The sequence below is a fragment of the Cynocephalus volans genome, chromosome 6, assembly GCF_027409185.1.
Source record: "Cynocephalus volans isolate mCynVol1 chromosome 6, mCynVol1.pri, whole genome shotgun sequence".
Lineage (NCBI taxonomy): Eukaryota > Metazoa > Chordata > Mammalia > Dermoptera > Cynocephalidae > Cynocephalus > Cynocephalus volans.
This window is the reverse complement of record NC_084465.1, coordinates 119,471,136-119,497,110: the sequence shown is the minus strand read 5'-3', so window position 1 is coordinate 119,497,110 and position 25,975 is coordinate 119,471,136. Positions and strand designations below refer to the sequence as shown.

Sequence of the window (25,975 nt, the reverse complement as noted above, 5' to 3'; positions counted from 1 at the left end):
CTGCCATTTACCCTGCTTGCTTCTTGGGCCCGCCCCCTATGAGATAACAGCAGTCTCACACCCCTCCCCCAGGGGCCAGAGGCAAATTAGGCTCCTAAAGTGACCTACGGACTGTGTCCCACAGTCAGCCAATCCAAATTAGCAGGACAGCATCCCTCATTTACATAAGAGGACTTGAACGAGAACCTAGGAGGGAGGAGGGCAGGAATTAGGCTATATGAGGGGGTCATTTCCCTTGTTCTGGGAGACATTGGCTTGGGAGTTTTCTGCGCTCCAATGCTCTCCTTGCTTGCAAGCAAAAAGAGGCACTGTAACACTGAACAAAGAGCTGCAATACTAAAATAAAGAGCTATAAAACTACACCACTGACGCCGTCTTGGATTCCTCTGTGCGTTCACCCCACAACACTTAAAATTTACAAGCAGTAAATCCATGTGATCATTTTCATAGGTAGCTTTATTTGATTTTTAGAAAAATATACACAATAATCAGAACCTTGGTTCTCTTAAATAGTTTTAAATTAAAAGTATGAAAAAGTGAGAGGATATTTCCTCAGTCAGAACATCAACACTGCTTAATGAAGTAGTAGACAGGAATTTCTGCAGCAAGTCAACAACATTTACAGAACGATAAGAACTGAGCAGCAGCAGCTTGTGGCCAGCAAGTCAGCCAAGCCAGCTCAGACCTCACAGGAGGAAGGGCTCTGATCTTTCCCCTTTGGTTTGAATTTGAGAAAGGAATTAAAGATGTACATATTCACCTATCTAAAGGCTATAGCTCTGAGTAAAAACACTTGCATGTGGGGGTGGAGGCCCTCTAGGGTGTATGCTCACAGGCTAACTTTGATCAAACCAAAGCTTGCCGTTTCAATTTGGTATTCAATTGGATTTAGATATATTAGGACTATCTGTCAGTCACAGTTCAACTGGTGATTAACAAAGCTTGAGGGCTCCCAGTACTTGTTAATGCCATTTACTTTGGATTAGACCCCTGCTTTCTCCTGAACATTCTTCTTAAAGAATTCACAGTATCCAACATAGAGTGCAAAAGTCATGTTAGCTTGGCAGCCCTCTGGCTTCTGCACAGTTCTAAGAAGCTGGGCGAGGGAGCAAGAGGAATGGCCTTAGCTTTGCTCCCACTCTGCTCTTCCCCCCAGCAGCTGCAGGCCTTCTTTTCCAGGAGCATGGATCTCCCGTCCACTGGTTCTGGGGCTTTTCTAGAAGTGAAGCCTAATTAGTGCGCCAGCCAGAAGCCAGTTTGTCACAGGATTTCCTGGGGAGCTTAAATGGAACTGGACTGTAGATTTGCACCAGTGGCCACCTCCTTTCCTGGCTGTATGCATCTGCTGCATAAGTAAAGGAAGGAGGCAAACATCATGAGCAACATCAGGCTTTGGAGTGTACAGACGCTGGTCTGAATGAGAGAGGGGTGAGAGGGACCAGCGAATTGGTGGTAGAGCTGGAGGTTCAATTAGGAATGAGCGGGGAGGGGCCGGTATTTTCTTCTCTGTTCATCTATTTCTTGCTTAGTCTTCTTGATGCAGCTGAAGATCTCCTTAAACAGCGCTTTGTATTCAGGAGGTGTTGTCGGGGTGGGGAAGCCGATGGGCTCTGGGGTGACAGAGGCTGGTTCAGGCTCCAACCCAATCATGTCCCTGGCTGGAGCCCTGGGGGTCTGCACGGCCTTGTGTGACAGGGAGCCCTGTCCCTGCTGGCACTTCTTCAGCAGCTCCTCGTACTTCACCTTCAGGGCACTGTACTGAGTGTCCACTTCGTGCAGAAGGGAGGTGCCCCTCTGCTTCACAGCCCTGGCCCTCCTGATGCAGGTCTCCTCATGACCCATCACGATGTCACCCCCTGCCAAGCTGCTTAGGACTGTCTCACTGCTACTGCGCTTGAGAGGTTTTCTCTGTGCCTCTGGCACAGTCAGGAACATCTCCTCCAGCAGGCTCTGGCTGGGCTCTTTGAAAGGAACAAACAGAGAGTCTGGCACCAGCTTTTCGCACCCATTCACAAAAGGATGCTCTGATTGCAACATCTGCCGCATCTCCGCCACCTCTGCCTCCAGTTCCAGTGCCCGGGCTCGGTAGGCGTCTGTGGCCCCCAGCTGCTGTTCCAGTTCACTGTTCTCCTTCAGCACAAGCTCGTATTCCTCCTCCATGGTCACCCGCTTCTGCCGCTCCAGGCTCAGCTGAGCCTGCAGCACTGTCACTGTTTTCTTCAGGTGCTCATTTTCCTCTTCATCAGGGCTTTGCTGACTTTGTAAGGAAGTGATCTTCTCCGCAAATACATGGTCATACACGAAGTGTCTGGGAAAAAAAGAGTTGAGAGGATACATCACACAGTTCAACTGAGAGTGAAGATAAAGCTGCCTGTGCCCCACCCACCACACAGATTCTGACCTAGCTGCTCTGCTACCTAGACTTGAGGGGTCTTAAAGCTTTCCAAGTGATTCACGGTAGGCAGTCAAGGTTGAGACCCTTGCTGTAGTGACTTTTAACCAGGAATGCACATCAGAATCACCCAGGCAGCCTTTTATCCACACCTGGAAATGTTGAGTTAGGCCTGAGGGAATGCATTGGTATTTGCAGTTTGAAAAACTCCACAGTGATCTGAGGTACAGCCATGGTTGACAACCACCAAATGAACCAGATGCTCTCCTGTTCGTTCCTAGGCAACTTGTAACTGGATTTATTCGTGTGATCATGTGCTTCTTTGCCCTCCATGAGACTGAAAGCTCATGAGGGCAGGAGCTGTGTCTATTCTGGTCACTGTTCCTCACGTCGGGCTTAGCGTTGTCACATGACAAGTGTTCAATGAACAGTTCTCTTAAAGATTCAAACTCATAAGTCTAAAGTATAAAGGCATTTATTTCTTTAGGCAAAATAAATAAATAAATAAATAAAAACAAAAACACCCCTCTTTGCCTGGATTTTTACTAAAATTTCCATTTTTCTCTTTGCTCTAATATGAAATACAACCCGAAAATCTGTGGTCTAGCAGAAGCAATTCATCTTATCTTAAAAACTAAAATTTAACACATTAAAAGCACAGAAATAAATTCTCTCTGGACTTTTCAAAACTGAGTTTTCACAGAATCACCTACTAATGCCCAAGACCTGTGTGATTTGTGTGTTCAAGTTAAGTGTTTTGTTCAAACCACTGGTGATCTAACAGCCAGCTGGTGTGTCTTAAAATGGTGCTTTTAATCTAGAATCCTGAATGTGTCAATGACATGAGACACTCCCCGCTTGTAAATCCTCGGAAAGGCAGGCTCTTACTGGCGGAGGTCATACAGCTCTTTCAGACATGCAAAGCTGGGCACGGAATTCTCCTGGCCGCATTTTCCTGGGCTCCTTCTCCTTTGGCAAGATGATTTCAGCTCCTCCACTTGGCTCTGGAGGTGATCGATGTTGGTTTGTAGACATTCAATTGTTTCAGTCAGGCTGTGAGGAACAGACAGAGCTGACTGGTGCTTGTCACGTTAAATTAAGGGCAAAAGTAGTGAGGAGAGATTAGTTGCAAGCCACTCAAACTGGGCTTTCTTAATTGGAAAGGACTTCTATTTAATCTCCACTCTCCAAAAAGAATTAAACCTTATGCTATATATTGACCCAAATCCACTACAGCCACATTCTGTTCTAGGTTATAACCTCCCCCTGTGGCTTCTTGGAGAGATTCTAGGAAACTCACCTCAGAATCTTTTGCTGTGAGGCCTTGCTGTCAGCAGCTAGCTTCTGATTTGTTTCCTCCAGCTCCCTTGCTGTGACATCTAATTGCTCGTAAACCTTTGCGTGCTGTTCATTCATCTGCCGCAGAAGCTCCACCTGCTTGGTCAGATACTGTAAGAGAAGATGATTGCATCAGGTGACACAGACAGATAAGATGTCTGCAGTGTTCCAACCCCAATTCTCTAACCCTCCAACACCAGCTTGTGTGGGGTGGGGGCTGGCTTCCATGTCTGGCTCAGCACATGGAGGTGTCCACCAACCCAGAAGCTCCCTCAGCCTCGGGTCAGAGTTGTATGGAAGCTTTATTACATAGGAATGATAGGTTAAGTCATTGGCCATTGGTGAAAGAACTCAATCTCTGGCCCCTCTCCACTCCCCAGAGGTTGGGCAGTGGGGCTGATAGTTATCTCTAATCATGTGGTTGGTTCCTCTAGTGACCAATCCCTACCCTATCACTCAGGAAAATCCCATGGCTTTTAGGAGCTCTATGCCAGGAACTGGGGACAAAAACTAAATATACATAATTTTTATCATAACACAATACCACAGGTTTATTATATGAAAAGAAGAACTTTTTTTAAAAATTATTTTTGTCTTTTTCGTGACCAGCACACAGCCAGTGAGTGCACCGGCCAGTCCTATATAGGATTCGAACCCGCAGAGGGAGTGTCACTGCGCTCCCAGCACCACACTCTCCCGAGTGCGCCACGGGCTCGGCCTGAAAAGAAGAACTTTAAATCCCAATTAAACTACCCGTCTTCGTACGAAATGAGCACAGGCTATCCTTGTATGTTTAGCTCCCCTTAGGCTTACTAACATCCCTGAGTAAGTATCAGGAGGGTTGGTCTAATTCTACAAAGCACATAACATGAATAAAATTAATATTCAACAGAAAAATCTAAAGTGAGACATGATAATCCCTCAAGAGAAGCAGCATGGGTGTGATCAAAGTTTAGGCAAAAATGTCATACGTAACGAAAATAACGCGTAAAGAAGGATTTTAGATGATTCTTCACTTGAAAAAAAATCTTTTTTCTCTGAGTGAGTCATTCTGGACAAAAAATAGTGAAAAGAAAGTTGACTTAAACTGAGATATTTTAGGGCCGGCCCGTGGCTCACTCGGTAGAGTGCGGTGCTGATAACACCAAGGCCACGGGTTCGGATCCTATATAGGGATGGCCGGTTTGCTCACTGGCTGAGCGTGGTGCTGACACCACCAAGCCAAGGGTTGAGATCCCCTTACCGGTCATCTTTTTAAAAAAAAAAAAAAACAAAAAAACAAAAAAAACCTGAGATATTTTAGCTTAATATGCTTCAAATACCCCTGCTATTTTTAATTCTATGAGAATGTTATCACTGTCCTCCTCCTTATTCATGAGAAATTTGCCATATTATTTATTTCGGTCCTGCTAGACTGCCATCACAATGGCCAAGGATAAAGGGGAATAATCACAGTCTTATTGTCACAGTGTTAAGTCACCTTGGTTCCCTCCCCTCCTCGATTCTACCTGAAAACACCCGAACAGTATGTATTCAAAATGAAATATTCATAATATTTCCCTGGACACACCAGAAGGAGAAAAAAAGAGGTGCGAAGCATTACCAATGGTCAAATAGTAGACTGAGCACTTGACTTTAAAAACACTCTTCTTGAGGCTTTTTATACAACTGTACAAATATTTGAAAGGCTAATAGATTAATTTCAAAGAACAGGCTAGGGTTAAACGACATTGAACGGATTCTTCTTTAAAGTGTTGAAAAAAGCACATATGGCCTTTTTTCAAATCCAGTTACATAACTCGGTGGCAACGTGTGGAGCAAATACTTAACCTCTCTTTAATTCAACTTTCTCATCTGAAACTCTTGGGGCAAAAAGTGTTTTGGAAAATTCTTTGAATTTTAGAACAACACGACACTCACACTTTACACTTTATAATATCCCTGTGAGGTCTGGGCAGCACCCTGTAATCAAGCATTAATATTTCTGCATCAGAAAGTATGAATAAAGATTATAAACAGCCTCACATATCAGTTCAGGTCAGGATTTGCTGCCAAATGAACTGGCTGCAAACTTAAGGATAAAAGTCTTGGTTTATAGTTTTTTGGGTTTGGAGTTGATAATAAGAGACTGTGGATCTGTTAGTACCCACCACGTAGAACTGACAGGATTAGATGAGGTAGGTGGGCATACAGCATGGTGCTTGTCAAAGCCTGTATTTATTCTTCACTGCCTCAACCCTCACCAGCTTCTCTTGGTCCCTTGGAAATCACCACTGATTCTCATGATGGAAGCCTTTCCAGAGCTGTAGAGTAGTCCTGAATTCTGCCCTCTGGCTAGCAATGCCCTAGTAGGTTCCTGTCATTGATGTGAATGTGTTCAATCTCTTAGAAATACTGGAGTGGAAAAAAGATTTAAAATCATGGGAATATATATAACAGCTGCAGACATTTTGCAAGCTACTTTATATCAAGTACAAGGTCTCAAGTATTCTTTGGGACTGACTCAGAAAAAGGCTAATGTATAAACCAGACACTCATTTACTAACTTATGACAGGAGCCTTTCCTGTCCGGTGACTGGAATATTCTCATCCTCTATAATAGGACACGTCTGCCCCATAAAGGGCATGTGAAAGGTCAGTTCATGAATAAAGTCTTTCTGGCGGGCACAGGATCACAGAAAAGAGTCTGATGCGGGGCAGGGCTGCAGTAGCTAAGAGTATAGGCTTTGGGGTCAGAACTTGGTTTGGAAGCCCTGCTTTGCCATTTATAACTAGGTGACTTTCAGCAAGTAATTTAATTTTTCTAAGGTGAGGTTTCCTCATCAATTACCTCATAAGGCTATAAAGATTTATATATGTGTGGTGGAGACTGAAAGGAAAAACCCTGGCCCGAGTGCACAATAAGACACACCAGGAGACAGGGACTCAACCAAAGTGTATTAGGCAGGCAAAGGAACAAGCGGGCTGCCCTCTCGGAAGTGGGAGCAGCAGCAGGCGTAGTCAGGCTGGGCCTTTTATATCCAGTCGGACTGAGCTGGACTGTTCCTATTGGCTAAGAAGGAAGGGGACGGCAGCCAGCAGGGTTTAAGCTCAGCTGGGATTTTTCTATAGGCGGAGAAATTCGCACAGGCGGGAAGGGGATGTGGTGGTAAAGAAGGGGGAGGGTTTTTTTTGTGTGATTCTCGGAAAATGTGCTGTTCTAGGGACCCGAAACTCTCCGCAGCCATTTTGGGTGTTCCTCCCATCCACCTGCTGCCATTTTAGACATCGGCTAAAACATAATTGCCTAACAGAGACCAGAATTTGTCATCCTAAAATATGCCTCTTTGGCTAAGGATTATTGAGCTGAAGGCAATTAAGAAGCAGATACAAGAAAGCCCTCTCTCTATATGCCTGAAAGCAGGACAAAGGTTAACCGCTGAAGACAACTTCTGACCCTGTGGGCCAGGAGACAGCACGAGAGGAAACTACATTAACAAGCTTCACTTATTATCCTTTATCTGCCTTCCCACAAGTTGTTGCAGCTAGACTCAAAGTCCTTTTCCTTTGTCTTGCCATTTCCCTAAAAATTTACTGTTCTTTGTTGAAGATGCTATATCCACTCAAAGCCACATCTTTTAAGAATTACTCACTTGCTGGGAATCTCCCACATACATATGCAATACACATGATAATAAGCTTGTTTTTCTCTTGTTAATCTGTCTTTTGCTACATGGGTCCTGTTCTAACTCATGAGAGCTGAGGGAAAAATGATTTTTTTTCTTCCCTACATATGCAAATATGTTAATTTACATAAAGGTTAATATATGTAAAGAGTTCAGCATGGTCCCTGGTGTAGCGTAGAACTGCTCAGTGAGAGGCAGCTGCTGTCATTTTGATCTAGAGTTACAGTTTTCAAACTTCACATTTGCTAAGAGTCACCAGGCAGATTTATTGAAGTGTAAGGACCTAGGTCCCTTTCTCCCAAAAATACAGATTCAGTGAGACTGGGGTAGATCCAGGATGCTGCATTTTTAGCAAAAAACCCTAGGTGATAACAACATAAGTAGTCTATGGATCACACTTAGTACGCTGATTTTGGACATGAAAAATCCTGGAAGTAGCCCTCACCTGGACCAATGTCTCTGTCTCTTGGGTCTAGGAGACATAAGCACTCACTGGGATAAACAGTGAGTCAAGCTCAATGCTGACCATTAGGAATCAGCTTAGTTGCAGTTATCCACTATAATTAAGTTATATTTTAACCATATCACAGCAACCTCACTTACTATAATGTTACACTTTGATACATTCTTACAATACTTTGAGTGCTCTTTCCTAACTTCTCAGTTTATCCAAATACTGACTTTCTACAGATGGCTAATCTTATCTTCTACATTTTAAAACTTTCTTTTATGGATAATTTCAAACATATAAATGCAAAGAAACTGGTTTAATGATGGATATACCCATCATCCAGTTTCAACAATTATCAACACAGCAATCTTCATCTATACTTTGCTCATCCCCAATCATTTTAAAGCATCTTAACTCAAGTACACATCTTGGGCTGGCCTATTAGCTCAGCTGGTTAGAGTAGGGTGGTATAATACCAAGGTCAAGGGTTCGGATCCCCATACTGGCCAGTTGCCCCCCCCCCCAAAAAAGCATATATCCTCCTCCTTTACCCTTTATCTCCTTCTCCCAGAGGATGCATGTTTCCTGGCTGGCTCCATCTAGTCCAGCAGTCCTTAGCCTGGGGTCCACAAACAGAATTTAGAGGGTCTGTGAACCTGGATGGGGAGACAGCTACATCTTCACTTTTGATAACTTCTAATTGAAACTTAGCATTTCCTTCCATTATGAATGGAGGCAACAAACCACCACTAGTGTTAGGGGTATTTGGGACTTCATCATCAATGGAAATCATATTTGTCTTTACATCACACTACAGTAGTTTGCAGAAATCTTGATTTATTGCTTACACTCATCCCTGTTTGAAAATGTGGTAGTTTCTAGATCTTGGTATTTAATATGTTAGTAAATACCTATACTAATATATCACAAATTTATTTTTTCAATATTTGGTAGGGTTTTTTTTTTTTTTTTTTTTTTTTCTGTCTAGCCAGTACAAAGATCAAACCCTGGACCTTGGTGTTATTAGCACCACACTTTAACTGACTGAGCTAACCAGCCAGCCCTGGTATTTCAATGTAACAGATTTCCTTTACAATTCAATGTATTTTAAGGGATCATCACAGACCTCACTAAATAGTCACAGGGATCCATGGCACAAAAAAAGGTTAGGAACTCCGGTTGTCCTTTAGGCTTCATTTCAGAAGCCTTTTCAGACCACCCAGTCTAAAGCAGCACCCCTCCCTCCCAAGGCACCCTTGTTGAATTCCCTCAAGCATGACAATAATCAATGAGTTGTTTACTTGTTATTGCCATCCTTCTTCTAAGAAGGAAAGGCTCTTGTGTATTGAGTCCATTCCTTACACACAGTAGGTACTAAAAAACATTGGCTAAATGGCAATTTTTACAGCCTTATTCACAAGAGCTTCTTGTGCTAGGCACAACTCAGAATGTCAAGAGAGATTTAATTGAAAGATTTTTGAGAAGGGCTTTGGTTAGAGACCTCCTGGGAAAAGAGCCCATTAGCCACTAATTCTCTCCCCCTTTCCCTATTTATAGATTATTTCTCTGTATTCATTTCCATGGCAACAATACTCCCCAGGAATCTGAAGGGGAGACACAATTCCTACCAGCTACTGCATGGGTCCCAACTCGTTGCCCGTCCCCCTTTCTTTGGTGGCTGCCTGGTATGGGGATCCGAGCCCTTGACCTTGATGTTGTCAGCACCACACACTCCCAAGTGAGCAACCAGACAGCTTTTCTTGTTCTTGTTGCCCCTTTTTAAAGATATAATGTTTGAATGAGGTATGCGGTCAGCACACACAAGTCAGTATGCAAATAAGTACAAAGTGGCCATTTAAAAAACTACAGAAAGTTTGCCTCGGTTGATACATAAAAACCTGTGATCAAAACACAATGAAACCCTTTAAGGACTTGTGATATTTTGGTTTTAGAGGGCTTGGCTTTAAGGTCAATCTAAGGAATGGAAGGGAGGTTGTTTCACACAGTGGGAGTTTAATCTTATTATACCAAATCAAAATTAATCAGAAAAGCCTTTTATGTCTCCAAGAATCAGTTACCTACAAAGGAGCTAACTGGCTCAATCTAGTCCAGCAGTCCTTAGCCTGGGGTCCACAAACAGAATTTAGAGGGTCTGTGAACCTGGATGGGGAGACAGCTACATCTTCACTTTTGATAGCTTCTAATTGAAACTTAGCATTTCCTTCCATTATGAATGAAACGTCAAATTAATATTTATCAATTTTTTTCTGAATCTTGAAGGAAATGGGTTTGCTTATATTTCCCACCATTTATCTCAAGGGACAGATATGCTTCCGATGTTCTGGTTTTCTCAGTTCAGAATCTTTGATATACAGCCCCAAATGAATCTAACTGCCATATTAAACAGGGGAGGTCAAGGGTTTGAATCCCTGCACCAGCCAGCCGCCAAAAAACCAAACCAAAACAAAAAATAAACAGGGGAAAGGGAGAAATTTTAAGCAAAACAGTGGGGGAAGGGAGACATGGAGGGTACAGAAATGTAGGCAAAAATGTCAGCTTATAGCAAGAGATTTGAACAAAGTTTAAGTCCCCTGGGTTATCTCACTGCCTACGAATTTGCGCAGAACTACATCTCAGCTATGAGTACAAGGTTCAGGTTATGCACAAAAGCTATAAAAAGGCCACCTTTGTGATTGAGGGAAACCTCTGGAAAACAAAGGCCAGCAGGAATACATTAACACCTATTTATAATTGTAGAGCCCTAACCTAGGATGCAGGAAAAGACACAAACAAAACTGAAAACACATAAGGAATGGAATGGAAATCTGGCTTGTAAGCAGTGTTGGGATTATCCTTAAATTAAGGACTATAGCTCAAATCTTTTGAATTTATTGTCAAAATGACCTTCCACAATAGTGAAGAAATATTTCCCCATTACCTTTGAAAAACCACTTTCCCCTGATTAAAGTAATATATTTCCCCTGTAGGAAATTTGGAGAGGGGTGCATGCATATGAAAATAAAAACCACCTATAATCCCATTATTAAAAGTTTGACTTGTTAAGATCTACTTTCCAGTAATTCAAGAGGATTTTGTTTTTTCAGAGTTAAGATTCTTTCATTACTGAAATTCTTAAAATGTGGGTAAATAAATCATGCAACAATTTATACCATTCGAAATCTATATACTTCCATAATCTCATCCCCTCAGCACAACCCTGTACCAATGTAGTGCAACCATCCTTACCACCATTCCATAATGCAGCAACAGGATCTGAGAGGTAATTCACATGCCTAAATTCTCTAGCTATTGACAAATAAAATTGAGAGCTTATACCTGAATCCTAACCCAGAGGCCAGAGCTTCTTCCACCTCCTTTAAAAATCATCATAGGTGGAAAATCATGTTTTAGGAATTATTAGAAAAGCTCTGTAAACTGTTTATTTATCTCCTGTTAAGAAAACGATTTCAACAAGGACTTATAGATAACTTACTATGTGCAAAAGACAATGAATAAACACAGCAATGGCCCTCAATCTTGCAATGGGAGACAATGAATAAACACAGCAATGGCCCTCAATCTTGCAATGGGAAATGAGGGAAGGGTGGAATAAAACAAATATGAAATAACTATAATTTGCAGTAGGATATTGATAAGTACAGTAAAAGCAGCACAAAATACTTGAGGAGTCATAAACTCTTAAAAGAAGGGACTCCTCCAAGGCCAGACTACTGTGAGTGGTAGGCACAGCTCCTGTGGGGGGTAATGCAGGTGCCCCAGGCAGAGAAGTAACAAAAACCCAAGGCTGTAGCTGCTTACACCATTCCAGGAAAGTGTAAGTGAACCCAATGTGTCTGATGGTGTCAGATCTCACTACTCTCCAGAGCTTCTCTCCACACCCCCCTCCCCCCACTGCCCCCATACTGGCCTCATCTGGGAGAGAAAAACTTGCTCTGGACTCAAAGTTAAGATGTCCAAATTAGCACTGAATAAAAGTTAGAGGCTACAGGGTTTTCTGAAGCCAGTGGAAGCATTATTTTCAATAGCTTATTTAATCTTATTTTTTAACATCAAAAACGATGCCTATCCTGACCAATTTTTATAAGGATTGTTTGATAGCTACTAATAGTCTGAAAGAATACTTATGGTTCTAAGAAAACATCCTTTAGCAGTTTCCTAATTGTCTATTTCCAACAACCTCCGATTTCTAAATCAGATTTTGGGGAATCTTTTTTTCCCCTCTTGTTTCTGAAGTGTCAGTGGGGATCTTATCCTAATATTTTCTCCAGTTCTGTACTGACTGTTCTTCATCCATTCTGATCATTTTCACAGACCATTTTCCTGGACTGTCTCATTTTAAACTTCTGTGAGTAATTGGATAAGAGCTGATTTTTTGGTTTTCAACTATATTTTTCTAAATTAAAAAAATGACCATATATTACTTTTCTAACAAAGAAATGTGCACAAGCCCACCACAGTCGAGGGCTTGGATCCCTGCGCTGGCCAGCTGCAGGGTGGGGGAGACACGTGTACAAGTGAGTCCACTTGTGTAAAGTTCAAAAACAAGCCACGTGAATCTAGGGTGTGGGAGTCAGAGTGCTGGTTAGTGCGGAGGCAACTGCACAGGCTGAGAGTGTTGTCACACCTTATCTGGGTGCTAGTTGTGTGTGTACATTTACTTTATGAAAATTCGTCAAATTACACATTTAGGACTTGTGCTCTTTTCTGTATGTATATTTCAATAAAGTTTTACATAAAGAGAGAGAAAAAAAAACTAACAGAAGGTTTATACTGAGGACAGAGACTATAAAGTTTAGTGGGCTCCTAAAGGCTGCACTAACCAGAGGTACATAATGCAAGGGTCTTCAGAAGAGATCAGGCTCTTTGGCTGCCTGCTTACTTCTACAAGAACATCAGGGAGTCTTTGTTTTAGACTACTGGAGAAAGACCTCAGAAGTCCATGCTGTGATCTGTAAGTCTGCCCAGGTACATATCAGTGAATGAGAAGGCAGAAAGGCTGGTCTGTGGGATGTGGCTGGTAAGCGGGCTTAGCCATACTGCCATCTCATCTCCCCGCTCAGCCCAACCCTGTTTACTTTCAGGAAGCAATTTATAAAAAGAAAGAAGAAAGCCAACTGTAACAGTAGAGAAGAAATCTAAGACAGTGATTGTTCTTAGTCAAAAAAGAGTAAAATATGCTCTCTGCAACGCCTGGATCTATGAACCAGTGGGCCACATGCTCTACTATAGAAACAAGAGACTCATGAAAATGTTCCCGGAAGCACTCCATGCTAAATTTATTTAAATAGTTTTGTACATGTATTTAATTTTACACTTAATTTATCATTGAGGCCTGAGCTGGATACTTTATTTCCATTATGCTTTGAAAGATCTTATGGTGGAACATTATTTGTAGATTTGGAGAATCTTAAAGATCTTTGGATTATACCAGAATGTCAATGATCTGTCTTAACTGTCTCATCAGCCTCGATACCAAAGAAAGGAACACAAAGGCAGAAAGAAAACAACTTAGATCACATAGCAACTGTGCGTATAACCTTTTACACCAAGAGGCATCATTCTCCTAATTATGCAAATATTTGGACTTCTTTCATCTATTCTTGAAAGATATGCTAACCTAAGTATCAGTTATAGGGTTTTATAGATGCTTTCATAGGAAACATACATACAATGTCCTAAGACTGTGTTTCTACACAAGTACAAATAAATATGCCTCACAGTATATGCGTACTGCTCTATGAAATCTTCCAATGAATTGAAAAACAAAGCCTAAGAAACAAAGCAGGAAAGAGTTCCTTGACCATATATAATATTTGGCTAGTTTCATAGTTTTAAAATGCATGTTTTTTCTGCATTTTTAGGTTTTTGGCAAACTTTACAAGTCATTAAATTCAATTTAGGGTACATCATGCTCTATGCTCTTTTGATGAAGAATGTGCTAAAAGTTATATCTGGTGGGTTAAATATCATTACAACCTATGCCTTCCCTAGAATCACAAAAGTATATTTCAGTCACACCATTGGCTGTACTCATAAATCCTGCTGAAGGGAAGGGCCTATTATATACATCTTCGCTTTGGCTACTACATAAAATTAACGGCTACTGAGATTATAAATTTGCCTTAGTTTTGATGACAGGTTTACTTGTATTCAGAAGTTGAAATGTATTTGATGCTACTGTTTTAAAGGCAAAGACTGTAATTCCACTTCTGTGCATTCCTAGCACCTGGTTTAGCAAATAATCAAAGCTTAAGTGCTGTTCATGAGGAGCTGCTTCACTGTTCCAGGGTTTTCTACATTTTTCTGTGCATAGACACAAAAGTCCTGGGTTTTCTGCACCAATTTGAGGGGGAGGAGTTTGTAACTTAAGTGTAAAGCTTTTTGGGGGGGCAGGGGTGGTATTGAGGCATGGAGAAAGGTGTTCTAATGGGACAATTGTCTGGGTAATATCACAATTCTCTTCTTTATAGTCAAGTGACCTACATATAACTGGGCTACTTGAATGGCACCATTTATAAGATAGCAGCAACTTCCATTTTAAAGCCTTAATCTAGCATCTTTGATTTTAGTTTGTTAAACTAGGCAAAAAGTAATATTTTAATGAAAAAATATACAAAAATGTAAATAAATTAAGATCACAGCAGGGAGGAAAAAACATGTATATTATGATTAATTCTTTGAATCGCACACATTATGGAATCAGGTACTATGATTTTTTTTCCTTTTTATCTAAACCCAAATTTAGGATGCTGTTTGGTAGTGGGAGGGAGGGAGAAGCCACCAAGGAGGGGGCACACGAGGAGCTTCAACAGTGTGGCTAGTTTTCTTTCTTAAGCTGGGTGGAGGGGACATGGGTGTTCATTGCATTTTTTTTATACCTTTCTGTATATCTTAAATATTGCATATTTAATTTTTTTTAAAGAAAAAAAAGCCAAAAAACTAAAGTCTAATATTCACAGCTTCATTTTGCTTCACATACTGGCAAACATTGGAACATTTAATTCTAGCACACTTCACCAAGGGTGAAGAGAGAAATAGAAATCTCTCTTTTTTTTTTAAAAAAAGATGATCGGTAAGGGGATCTTAACCCTTGACTTGGTGTTGTCAGCACCACGCTCTTCCAAGTGAGCCATTGGCTGGCCCTGAAATCTCTTTCATCATAGCAGACTTATGTGATGGAAAAGCCTAAAGAAAGTAGAAATCAACCTCTTCACATCTGATGATTCATATTCTCAAAAAGCCTGCATTTGAAATTAAACACTGCTACTAATTGCAAGTGTTATTTTAGCAGCATATGACTGGTACAACAACATGACACACCTCAAAGTGTAACTCTCCTGCTGAGTTAATTACCTCAATTTCCTGTAACTGCTCCTGATTGGTTGTGTACATCTGCTGAAGAGACTCCTCCAACTCTGTGTTCCGATCCAGTAATGTCTTCCCAAGCTCAGCCGCAAGTTGGAGATCTAGCACAACAGATGAATCTTAGAATAATACAAATCATCTCACTTCAACATTTTGTATAACCTAGTCCTTAAAATAGGAATGATCCAAGTACTAAGACATAGTTTAAGTCAGATCCCAGTGGAAGGTGGAATGGCACAAAAGGAAACCTGAATTCTACTTAAAATTCAGTTGAACTGGAGCCTTGCAGCAGGTTAAAGTACTCTTTTATGTATCCTGACTTGCAAGACGTGAAAAACAGTGATCTACTTTATGGAGATGTCTACTTTTTTTGAATGGACCCTTGAGCCAAAATACAGGCAGATTTTTCAATAATCTCTAAAGTTCCCATGCTGTTTCTCTCAACAGGATATAAGCTCTATGAGGGCAGAGCAATTTTTTATCTGAGTTTCTTTTTTTTTTTTTTTTTGGCAGCTGGCTGGTAGAGGGATCCTAACCCTTAACCTTGGTGGCAACACTGTGTTCTAACCAACTGGGCTAACTGACCAGCCTATCTGAGTTTCTTGTATCCCTGGTGCCTAGAACAGTGTCTAGTAGTCTGGTATTACTGAATGTATGTGTGCATGTACGAATCTGGCTGCTATGAATACAACTGTCAAAGCAAAGCATGTTGTCATTTATCCTGGACTCCTTAGGGTACTAAAAATTATTAAGTCAAGAAAAGGAAAACTACATCAGTATTAAGCACATTGCCCCAGGTCTCTCTCATTTTTTTCCACTTCTCTTCATGTGGTCCTCCAAGATGAACAACAAGATAAGCAAAGCCGCAAGATGGTTTTTGAGGTAATTACATGTCAGTAGCTCATACTTTCATTTAGCACAAAACAGTAGTTTATTTTAAACCACATTTTTCAACTCTCACTCTTCTTAGGCACATATACACATAAAATAGGATTTGTTTCCATTATATAGAATTCCAGAAATAAACAGTTAGTGACAATACAAAAAAGGATACTAGTAACACAGGTAGTTGAAATACTTATCTGCATAATAAATCTTTATGAAGCAGTCCTCTGATATAATGCGAAATGCAGTGAACTTTGAGTAGGAAGGTCAGGTCTAGTTCTGACTACCAATTTACCAGAACACTTTCAATATAATGACTTTAAAGGTCCCTACACTTAGTATTCTTGTTTAAAGACATGGCTGTCTTGCCAATATATGATTGCAAAAATCAAATGAAGTAATATACAAGGAAGTACTTTACAAACTAAGCTACAATACACAGGCAAAGAAAGCATTACTAGTATTCACTGATTCACAAATGAATGTTGTTGTTGGTAGGCACTGTGCTAAGCAGTGGCTGTAGAATAGTGAAGAAAATGAAATTTCTGCTTTGCTAACATTCCCAGATCATTGGGGAAAGCCAGACAGCAAGTAAACTTACAACTGCGATAAACACCATTCGTACATGCACACATACATTCAGTAATACCAGACTACTAGACACTGTTCTAGGCACCAGGGATACAAGAAACTCAGATAGGCTGGTCAGTTAGCCCAGTTGGTTAGAACACAGTGTTGCCACCAAGGTTAAGGGTTAGGATCCCTCTACCAGCCAGCTGCCAAAAAAAAAAAAAAAAAAAAGAAACTCAGATAAAAAATTGCTCTGCCCTCATAGAGCTTATATCCTGTTGAGAGAAACAGCATGATAAAATATATAACAGATAGCAGTACGAGGGTACTTCAAAAAGTTCATGAAAAAGTAGGATTGAAAAGTAATACAAATCTTCCCATGAACTTTTTAAAAAAATATTTATTTATTTATTAAATCAAAATTGATTCTACATATTTTTGGGGTTCAACATTGAGATATGTTGATGAAATCAATATTACTAGCATATATATTGTTACAAATAGTAATTATTCTTTATACCCCTTGTCCAATCTCTTCCCACCCATGAACTTTTTGAAGTGCCCCATAAGTGCTAAAGAGAAATAATAAAGCAAGGAAGGTGTATAGGAGGAGTGTGGATGTGGGAGTTTGAAATTTAAGAACACGTAAAAAGAGTTACCTTAGACTTAGATGTGAAGGAACTGAGCAGGTGATCCACACGGATCTACCTAAGACAGCAGCACTCCAGACCCAGGCAAACAAGCCCAAAGACCCCAGTAGGCAAGGGACTGGTTCTAGGAAGGACCACTGCAGAGGGAGCAGAATGTGCAGGGGGTGGGGGTGGGGAGTCCTAACCAAGGAAGTCAAAACTTTGGCTTTTTACCTTGAATGAGATGAAACTCAGTGAGGCTTGACAGAATCGCTCTGTTAAGTGTAAACAGATTGAAGGGCAAACACAGAAGCAGAGTGACAGAAAGACACTGTGGTCATTGGGTAAGAGATGACAGTGGCTTGGACTGAGGTGGCAGAGAGGGAGATGGGGAGAAGGGGCAGGATTGTGACATGTCTTCAAAGTAAATCTAAAAGGATTGTTGACCAATGTGATATGGAGTGTAAGAGAGAAAAGGAAAAACAGACAAACTGGATTTGGTGGTACTGGACAAAGGGCCCGATTTAGAAAGGGAGGTCACAAGAAAGGTCTTTCTGAGGAGATGTTTTGGTTGAAGCTGGCAGGAGGAGGAGCTCGCCCGTGACAGCACACTCTACGACTTGACAAGCAGCCAGGAGGACGGAAGCAGAGTGGAGCGTGGGATGAGATGAGGTGGGAGAAGCAGGCAGAGATTGGGTCATGCAGGAGTTAACAGCCCACGGTAGAGAAACTTCAAATTTTACTCTACGTATGATGAAAAGTCACTTCAGTAAGTGTCATAAAAATATTATGAAAACAGGGGACCTCACTACATACGACTTTTAAACTCAATTTTTAGAGGTTGACAAATAAGGTTTAAAATCTATCCATTACTACTGATAGTAAAACTTAACCTCAAGTGGTAACAGAAAACAGAAACAACTTGTGTTGTCTGGCAATGCCCATCCGAGTGCATTATTAGTATTCTATTAGGTTAGTTTTCACTCATTAGGAAAAAACAAAGCAGCAAAACCTACCACACACCAGTCCAGCTCATTTTAAAACATTTTACACCCATTTTATTTTATTTTTTATGTTTTTAGCAGCTGGCCGGTACAGGGATACACCCATTTTAAATAAACAGTATACTGTTGGTAGATAGGTGCTAAAATACATTCTCTCGTGATTTCAATATTAACAATATATTTTTTTTTTTGTCTTTTACATGACCGGGTAACTCAGCCAGTGAGTGCACCGGCCACTCCTATATAGGATCTGAACCCGCGGCGGGAGCGTCGCTGCGCTCCCAGTGCCGCACTCTCCCGAGTGCGCCACGGCTCGGCCCAATATTAACAATATCAATTACTATTATTATATTAAGACTTCAGCTCACAGGCCTATAAAATAACATCTTGTATTCATAAGACACAGAATCTTTACCAATAGTTCCAAATATTTAAGAGACGTTAATCTTGATGTCTTTACAAGATATTTAGCCCAGATACAAGGTATTTTCCAGATGAGACAACTTGAAGCACAAGGCTATTAACTGGCCTCATCAAATATACATGCTGAGTCACAGACAAGACAGAAACCCCTCAGTCAACAGGTTCTAACCCTCATCATGGTGCTGTTATCCATATTTGCACGGTTTTAAGGCTATGAAAAGGGATGTCCACATACTTCTTTGTTTAAGGTGGAGAATACAAATTTCTCTACTTGAGGTACTTTTCCACTTATTTTCATAGATGGCAATGAGAAGCTTCTTTTTTTAAAAAAATTAAAAAAAATTTTTTTTATTGCCAGCTTTACCAATGAAGGCACATACAACCGCAGGCAAGTTAATATCTTGTTTTCACCAAATGAAAAAGGAACTATGTATTGTTGAAGACGTTTCAGAAATAATTATTTTGTACTCGCAGGGTGTGTAATGTGTATACATACACCCACATAGAAGCCACCACACTGTATTGAAGACAAAGCATAAAAACATTACTTAGATATCAATTAAGTCTTTCCTTTTGGCCTGTTGTAAAGTGGTGAGCAATTCCTCACTGGGAAGGATCAGAGACTCACCAAAGATGTTCTTACCTAGCAATCAAAACCTGAGCGGAAACCTCTTTCACAATCAAGACTGACTTGAGACCATCATCAACCACTTACATTTAATTATGAACCCACCTATGCTACTTAATAGCAGCCAGGGACATCTTTCCTGCTCCTGTAGAAAGGGATGCCAGGATGGCACTCTTTAGTAAATAGCAAACAAAAAAGAATTTGAGACTTGTCCTTATCTCAATCCTTATAGTCCAGTTAAACAAAGCCTCAACCTGGTTCAGTAACCTGAAGTCTCAGTCTCCTAAATATTTCATAGGATGTTTAGGATAGAATTTTAGCAAGTCAAGTCTTAACCACAAAAAAGCACCTGTGAAGTCACACTGTATAATAGGATATTACTTCATCTGTTTGTTTAAAGACAGTGGACTCTTGTCTTTAAAAAGGTTTGTTTCCTGTTGTGTCACATCTGGCTTCCATAATCAAAAGGAGCTGGTAATAAGCCCAAGAAGGTTTTCTAAATAAATAGTGGAGGGAATAGAATATTGAATGTCCTTTATTTATATTTTCAATTAAGGCACAAAAGAAAAGGAAACAATATAGTTTCGAAGCCTAGCACACCTGTTCATCTCTATTTTACAATAAGGATTTTCATTAAGAGGTTGTTCTAAATCCTATCAACTGGCCTGGCTTAGGCAGCCACTAAAAATACCATAGATTTACTGCCGGCTTGAGAATTTCAACATATCAATACCTTCATATGCTCAATACTTTTACTAATTAGTCTTTGAAGGTAATGATATTTTATTGTGATGGTGTAAACTGTTTGCTTTAAACAGATATTCACTCAGCTCTATGCCTTAGGCAAAAAATTAGCACTAGCTGCTGAGTGATTTTTCTAAAAGGATCTTTCTTCCAGAATTTTGAAAGCTTTAAACCCCACTGCTATTCTGTTTTTTCCATTTCACTTCCGTTTCTTAAAAAAAAAAAAAAAAAAAAAAAACGAGGAAAACATATTCCCATGTTAGCTGTAGCCTGTAGCAGTAATTCAACATTAAGGCTGAAAGCTTTCCCTATTACAAAGTCAAATGCGTCATTTAGTGATGCTTCTGTTTAACTCCTGTTGCCAACGTTACTATAATTGGGAAAGTAAAAAACCTGAATATAAACATCAGGAAAAACGATGGTGTCAGTTTTAATGGGCCTCCAAACAGTGATTCAGCAAATTAGCTGCACACAAGGAAGACGCACTCATCTTGAAAAGAAATTTTAGGATTCCTTTAAACTAAGATTTCATCTGATGATTCATACGGTAGAAACCTGAATCCTTATTCTAAGCTTGCACAGCTCACCAAACAATGATTCTAATAGCAGCTGGTCTAAAAGAAAATACAGTCTCTGAAGTCTTTCCATCTCATTCTCAGGGGCACATTTCAAAGCAAGCACCATTATTACCTGCACAGAACGCTCCTGCTGTCCTAGAAAAGATCCTATCCACAGTGTTTGTTAATATTCCTACCATGCCAATTCAGCCCTCTAACAAAAGATAGCCTCTTCATCAAAGTGTTTCATAAAAGCAAAGGATTTTCTCCTTCTGCCTGCATGCAGCTTTACATGTTTCTAACAAGGTATGAATAGGAGACCAGAGTCTACTGAGGTTAGAATTTTTCAGCAATTTTAATTTAAAAAAGAATGCCCTAGCAAACTTTGATACAAAGACTTGAACTACTTAGATAATGACTCCTATTGCTAAAGGAAAACATTTTGTAGTAGTAAGACTTTGAGAACAGGATCTTTAAAAGTTGTTTTAACGAGCTCTCTCCAAACAAGCCTTGCTCAGTGAGTTAATAATGAGGATGTTAATTAAAAAACAAAAACAACAACAGACAGATGTCTGCACACGATAAAATCCCAGTAGACCTGCTTAATCAATCTGTTTAACAGGACAGACCTGCTCCCAAACTTTATTCAGCAGCAAATGTCTACTGAGGGCCTACAATGTGCCAGGCACTATAGGGGGCACATACCACGAGGCAGCATCTCCTGGCTTCTCTCATGAGCAGGTTCCTAGAACATCAACTCCTTCAGAGTAGGAATCCTGCCTATCCTATCATATGGCTGGGTATTGTGGCCCCTGTGCCTAGACGAATGAATACCTGGCATAGAGCAGATAATTTCTGAGGAATGAACAAGTTTTAAAATCTGTTAGAAGTTTAGAAGTTCTTCAACATGTTATTTAGCAAAATTGGGGAAAAAAACACCCCTTTATGCACACTGAGACCTTCATTCTTTTACTGGCCGTAACCAGAAGTTATGATTGCGGGAATTTCACATCTTCTACTCCTGCTCCACATAGTTGGTTATGACAGAGTTACATCAAAGTCCACTGTGATAATGGACGTAAAAGCCCTTTGAAAAGCACAGAAGAAATTACAGGTGCAAATTGGCAGTAAAGAGGTTCAGACCTGTATTTTTTCGGTTAAACTTGAAGATCTGATGACTTCATTTTGATCAGAGGTTAAAGAGAATCCACACATAACCCCAATGTGTTGCATTTTCTTGTCTGCAGTTTGAAATATTACAGCTGGTTGTTCCTAACAACCTCCCACAGGGCACAGTGCAGTGTGGACTTGGGCACCTGACCGAAGAGAGTCACGAAGACAGTAATCCTGTATGAGTGCTTCAGTTCGGTTCAACGAATATTGAAATCGAGCTTCTATTATGTGCCAAGTATTGTGTTGGATGGTGGAGATATGGAAAAAAGAGCCTGCCCTCTCTGCCCTTAAAGATTTCTGCTTCTTAAATACAGGAAAGAGAAATATTTAAATGATTACACAAACTGCTTAATTTATTAGAGAGAAATGTTGCAACCGCCTGGTGGTTGCCTCATTAACCCTGAGGAAAGTATCAAATTAGGCCATCAATCCTAATGGGGAAACCCGAAAACAGGTTTGTTAAAATGTATGACAAATTCGTCTTTTGGACACAGAGAACGGGATGCCAAATACTGCACTGCAAACACTGAACAGCTTGGACAATACAAGCGTGATGGTGAACTACTTTGGTTTAAGTAATCGCATATTAATTTAATAAATCACCTTCCTTGAGAAGAGATGCTTGTTTTATTTTCCTTTTCTAAGTAAAGTCATTCAAGGCTATATTCTTTTTTTTTTTTCTGCCAAGTTCATTGGTTAGCATGAAGAAGGATCATGATCATTTAATATTCAACTAAACAAAATATTGACTTTCCCTGCAAGTTTAGAGATGAAAGAACTGATTTACACACAACTGCAGAAACGGAAGATGCCTGAAAAAATTCTTGAGAAGTATTCCGTATTGTGGGTACGAGTGTTTGCTCTAAAGTTTGCAGCTGAACCCCAGCTCCCCAAACGGTACCTACTTCTACCAGTAACTAGTGTTAGATACTGCTACCTGTCGAGTGTTATGGGGAGGGTTAAAATGAGCAGCTGCGTTAAGGGCTTATCAGTGTCTGGCACATAAAAAGTGTTCCCCAATTGCAAACTCCTGATATTAATATGAAAAAAAAAAAAAAGAGGCCACCAGCTCCAAATTCAGGGCTGCTCTAAGACTGTTCTCTCCAGACACCATCAGCAAGAAATCCAAGGCAGGCATGTTTTCAACTGAAACGGGAGTGCAAATTGAAGAGCTGGAGGAAGAAGTGCCCTCAAGTCATTTCATTGGGCATCTGGTGAATCACGCATAAGCAATTATTTTTGACAGTTTAACGCCCCACTGAAAAGGCTGTAAACCGGGATGGTAAGGAAGAGAGAGGGTTTGAGCAGCGCCTAGGACTTCTCGTTCTGCGTGTGGGTTCAAAAACCCCTGCCCCCACCCTTAGCTTCAGGCAAGTGACTTAACTGCTGCAGCCTGCGCGATGCTTGTCTGGAACACGGGACAACAGAAATGACTCTCCCGTGGAGTTCTGGTGCGGATCACACGGGCAGGTGTGCCCCGCTCGGTCCCGCAGCAGCCTCGCCCCGCGGCCGCTCGCCCTCTGCGCCTGGGATCCAACGGTCCCGCCGCCTCCGCCCAGCAAAGGCAACTTTGTAACAGTTCGACCCCCGCCCACCGGCCGGGGACCGCGCCTCACCCTGATGCAGGTCCTGGTGGTCGTACCACGGCTCGTCCTCCTTCACCTCGAACTCCTCCACCGGGTTTTCCGCCAGCATCTCAGCCGGGTCCCCCGCGGGCAGCGCGCGCCGCCGCCCACCCACCTCGGCCGCCGTCCCGGGCACTCCCCCGGCCCCTCCGCGCTCGGCCAGAGCCGCCCTCGGGCGGGACGCGCCACCGCCTCACAGCCGCCCGCCGGCCCTGCTGCCCGGCCCCACGGCCCTGCCGCTCCAACGGCCGGCTCCTCGCGCCGCCGCCGGGCCCAACGTGGCACTTTGGCAGAACCCTCCCCGACCGGGGCTGCGATTCAAACCCCCGGCGGTGTCCCGGCCAATCGCGAGCGGGCCGCTGAACGAGTGGCAGCGGCCTCGCCCAATCGCATCTCTCCGAAGGGCCTCAGCTCGCACGGTCTCTACGGCAGGCGGCCAATGGCAGCTCCGGAAGGAACAAAGAAGGCGGGGAGAGGGCGGAGGGGTGCGGCCGCAAGCCCTGCTCCCGGGCTGCGCGGCGTCGCCTCGGGAGGGCAGCTGGGTTCCGGGGGGCGGTGGCGGCAGCGGGTGACTCGCCCGCTGCACGTCAGGGGCGGGGACTCTAGTCTGGGGGCGGTGCGCGGTCGTCGCGGGCGCCGTCGGGGCCGCTTCCCGGCTGTCCCGCTCCGCGGGGACTCGCACATTTGTTCCCCTGAGCGCCGGCTGCTGTTTCTCGGGCTCCGGACCCGCGCGCAGCCGCCGGGACTGGCGCTCGCCACAGAGCGGCGGCCCAGACCGCCCAAGAATCAAGGTGCGGTGGGAGTGGGAGCTGTCCCCTAGGAAAACATCTCGAACAGTGTCGAGCATGGCTTTTCTGAGGTTCGTGGGCCGCCAGGGACGCGTGCGGGGCACGACGCGCCTGCGGAGGGGACGCCGCAGCCCCGGACCCCGCCGTCCGTAGTGCAGGGGGCGCTGCCTCAGCACCGGCACACGGCACACGCACACGCTAGCCAGGGGACAGAGCGGGTCAGCGCCCCCGGGCTTGACCTGAGCGGACAGAAGACGGCAGTGCCAGTATCTGCCTGACGTTTATGGAACAAAACGAAAATAGAGGCCTAAGTGTAGTATCGAAAGGCTGTCTCTAGAACGTAAGGCGATAACTGTCAGAAATTCGGAGAGAGGGAAGAGAAGGGAGGTAGAGTTGGTTAATTCCTCGTCTGTCGCAGCAGCGAGTCGGTGGTTAATAGTTTGTGGGGGTTTTTTTGGCTTGCCGGTAAGGGGATCCGAACCCTTGGCCTTGGTGTTGTAACACCATGACTCTATGCTCTAACCGACTGAGCCGCCCCTGATGGATAATACTTTAAATTGTTCATTCAGTAAATCGTGTCTGCAGATGTGGAGAGAGCTACCAGGACTAAAATGGGAAGCCTGAGGGGAGGGGTGAGTAGGGACTGGGGACTTTTGCTTTTCACTGGAAACCCCTCTGTGATAATGTTTTTGAACCATGCTCACACATTGCTGCGATTAAAAATAAGGGAAATTGTAAGGGAGGAGTTAACGATCCTGAAACTACTTTTGTCTTTTTGTATAAATGAATAAAGACTTGAGTAATATGGAGGAGGGGGAAAACCTTAAATATTTTTGTGGGTAATTACATGTACGGTGTTCCTCTGCCTCCCCATCCTTGCTCCAATCAGTGTAACTTCGTGCTGATACTGCGAGGGTCACAGCTTTGCTCCAGGGTTACCTTATTCTAGGCTGTAGGCTGCTACCCTTCGGGGAAGTCTTGCCAAGAACAGGATCCCCATTGCGGGATTGTTGCCTGAAGCTTTACCCTTCAATCCGTGAGGAAGACTGCTTCATAGAATGGAAATCCCTATGGAGCTTGAGTCAGGAAACCTAGAGGTCTAGCCACACCAGCAGAGGAGTAGCAAACCGTGTACCGGAGAGGTGACCTTTTTGCTTTGATCACAGTTATGAGAATCAAAGAGAGGAACTATGAGGAGGTATTTTATGCCCCTTTTAAGTGTAAGGCTGGCTGGCCAGTTAGTTCAGTTGGTTAGAACACAGCCTTGTAACACCAAGGTCAAGGGTTCCAATACCCTCACCAGTGAGCTGCCAAAAAAAGAAAAAAAAAAAAAAGCCATGTCATTGTTACTGATTTTGTTAAAGTGCAGGTAACTTTGGGGACAATTAACAAGCATCAAAATAGTTAACAGTAATGGATTGTAACCCATTGAATGAAAGAAGAACCCATTAATCCATATTGAAATACCTAAATAAATAGGAGAGAAAAGCCCTTTCTTATAATAGAATGCCAACCAAAAAGAAGGAATAATGGTGTTAGAAATAATAATAATGATAATAAATTAATAATAGCAATAAAAGAGGAATGGCAAACTCACAAATCCCTTCTGAATCCAGATATGCTAAAAGGCAAAAAAGTGTTACTGATCTTCGGTTTTTATTGTTAGGTTGAAAAGGAGAAAGTTAGGTCCCCTGTATAGCCTCTACTGCCCGAGTTG

General features: G+C 42.2%; 1 protein-coding gene across 1 annotated transcript; it reads right to left on the bottom strand.

Annotated features, from left to right (window-relative positions):
- Window positions 1-475: 475 nt before the first annotated feature.
- CDR2 (cerebellar degeneration related protein 2) lies at window positions 476-23,723 on the bottom strand. Its single transcript, XM_063100126.1, has 5 exons — window positions 23,462-23,723; window positions 15,221-15,333; window positions 3,693-3,841; window positions 3,281-3,445; window positions 476-2,308 (listed from the first exon to the last, which is right to left on the bottom strand). Exons 1-5 carry the CDS (start codon window positions 23,538-23,540, stop codon window positions 1,471-1,473), a joined length of 1,344 nt encoding a protein of 447 aa, XP_062956196.1. The 5' UTR covers window positions 23,541-23,723; the 3' UTR covers window positions 476-1,470.
- Window positions 23,724-25,975: the final 2,252 nt, after the last annotated feature.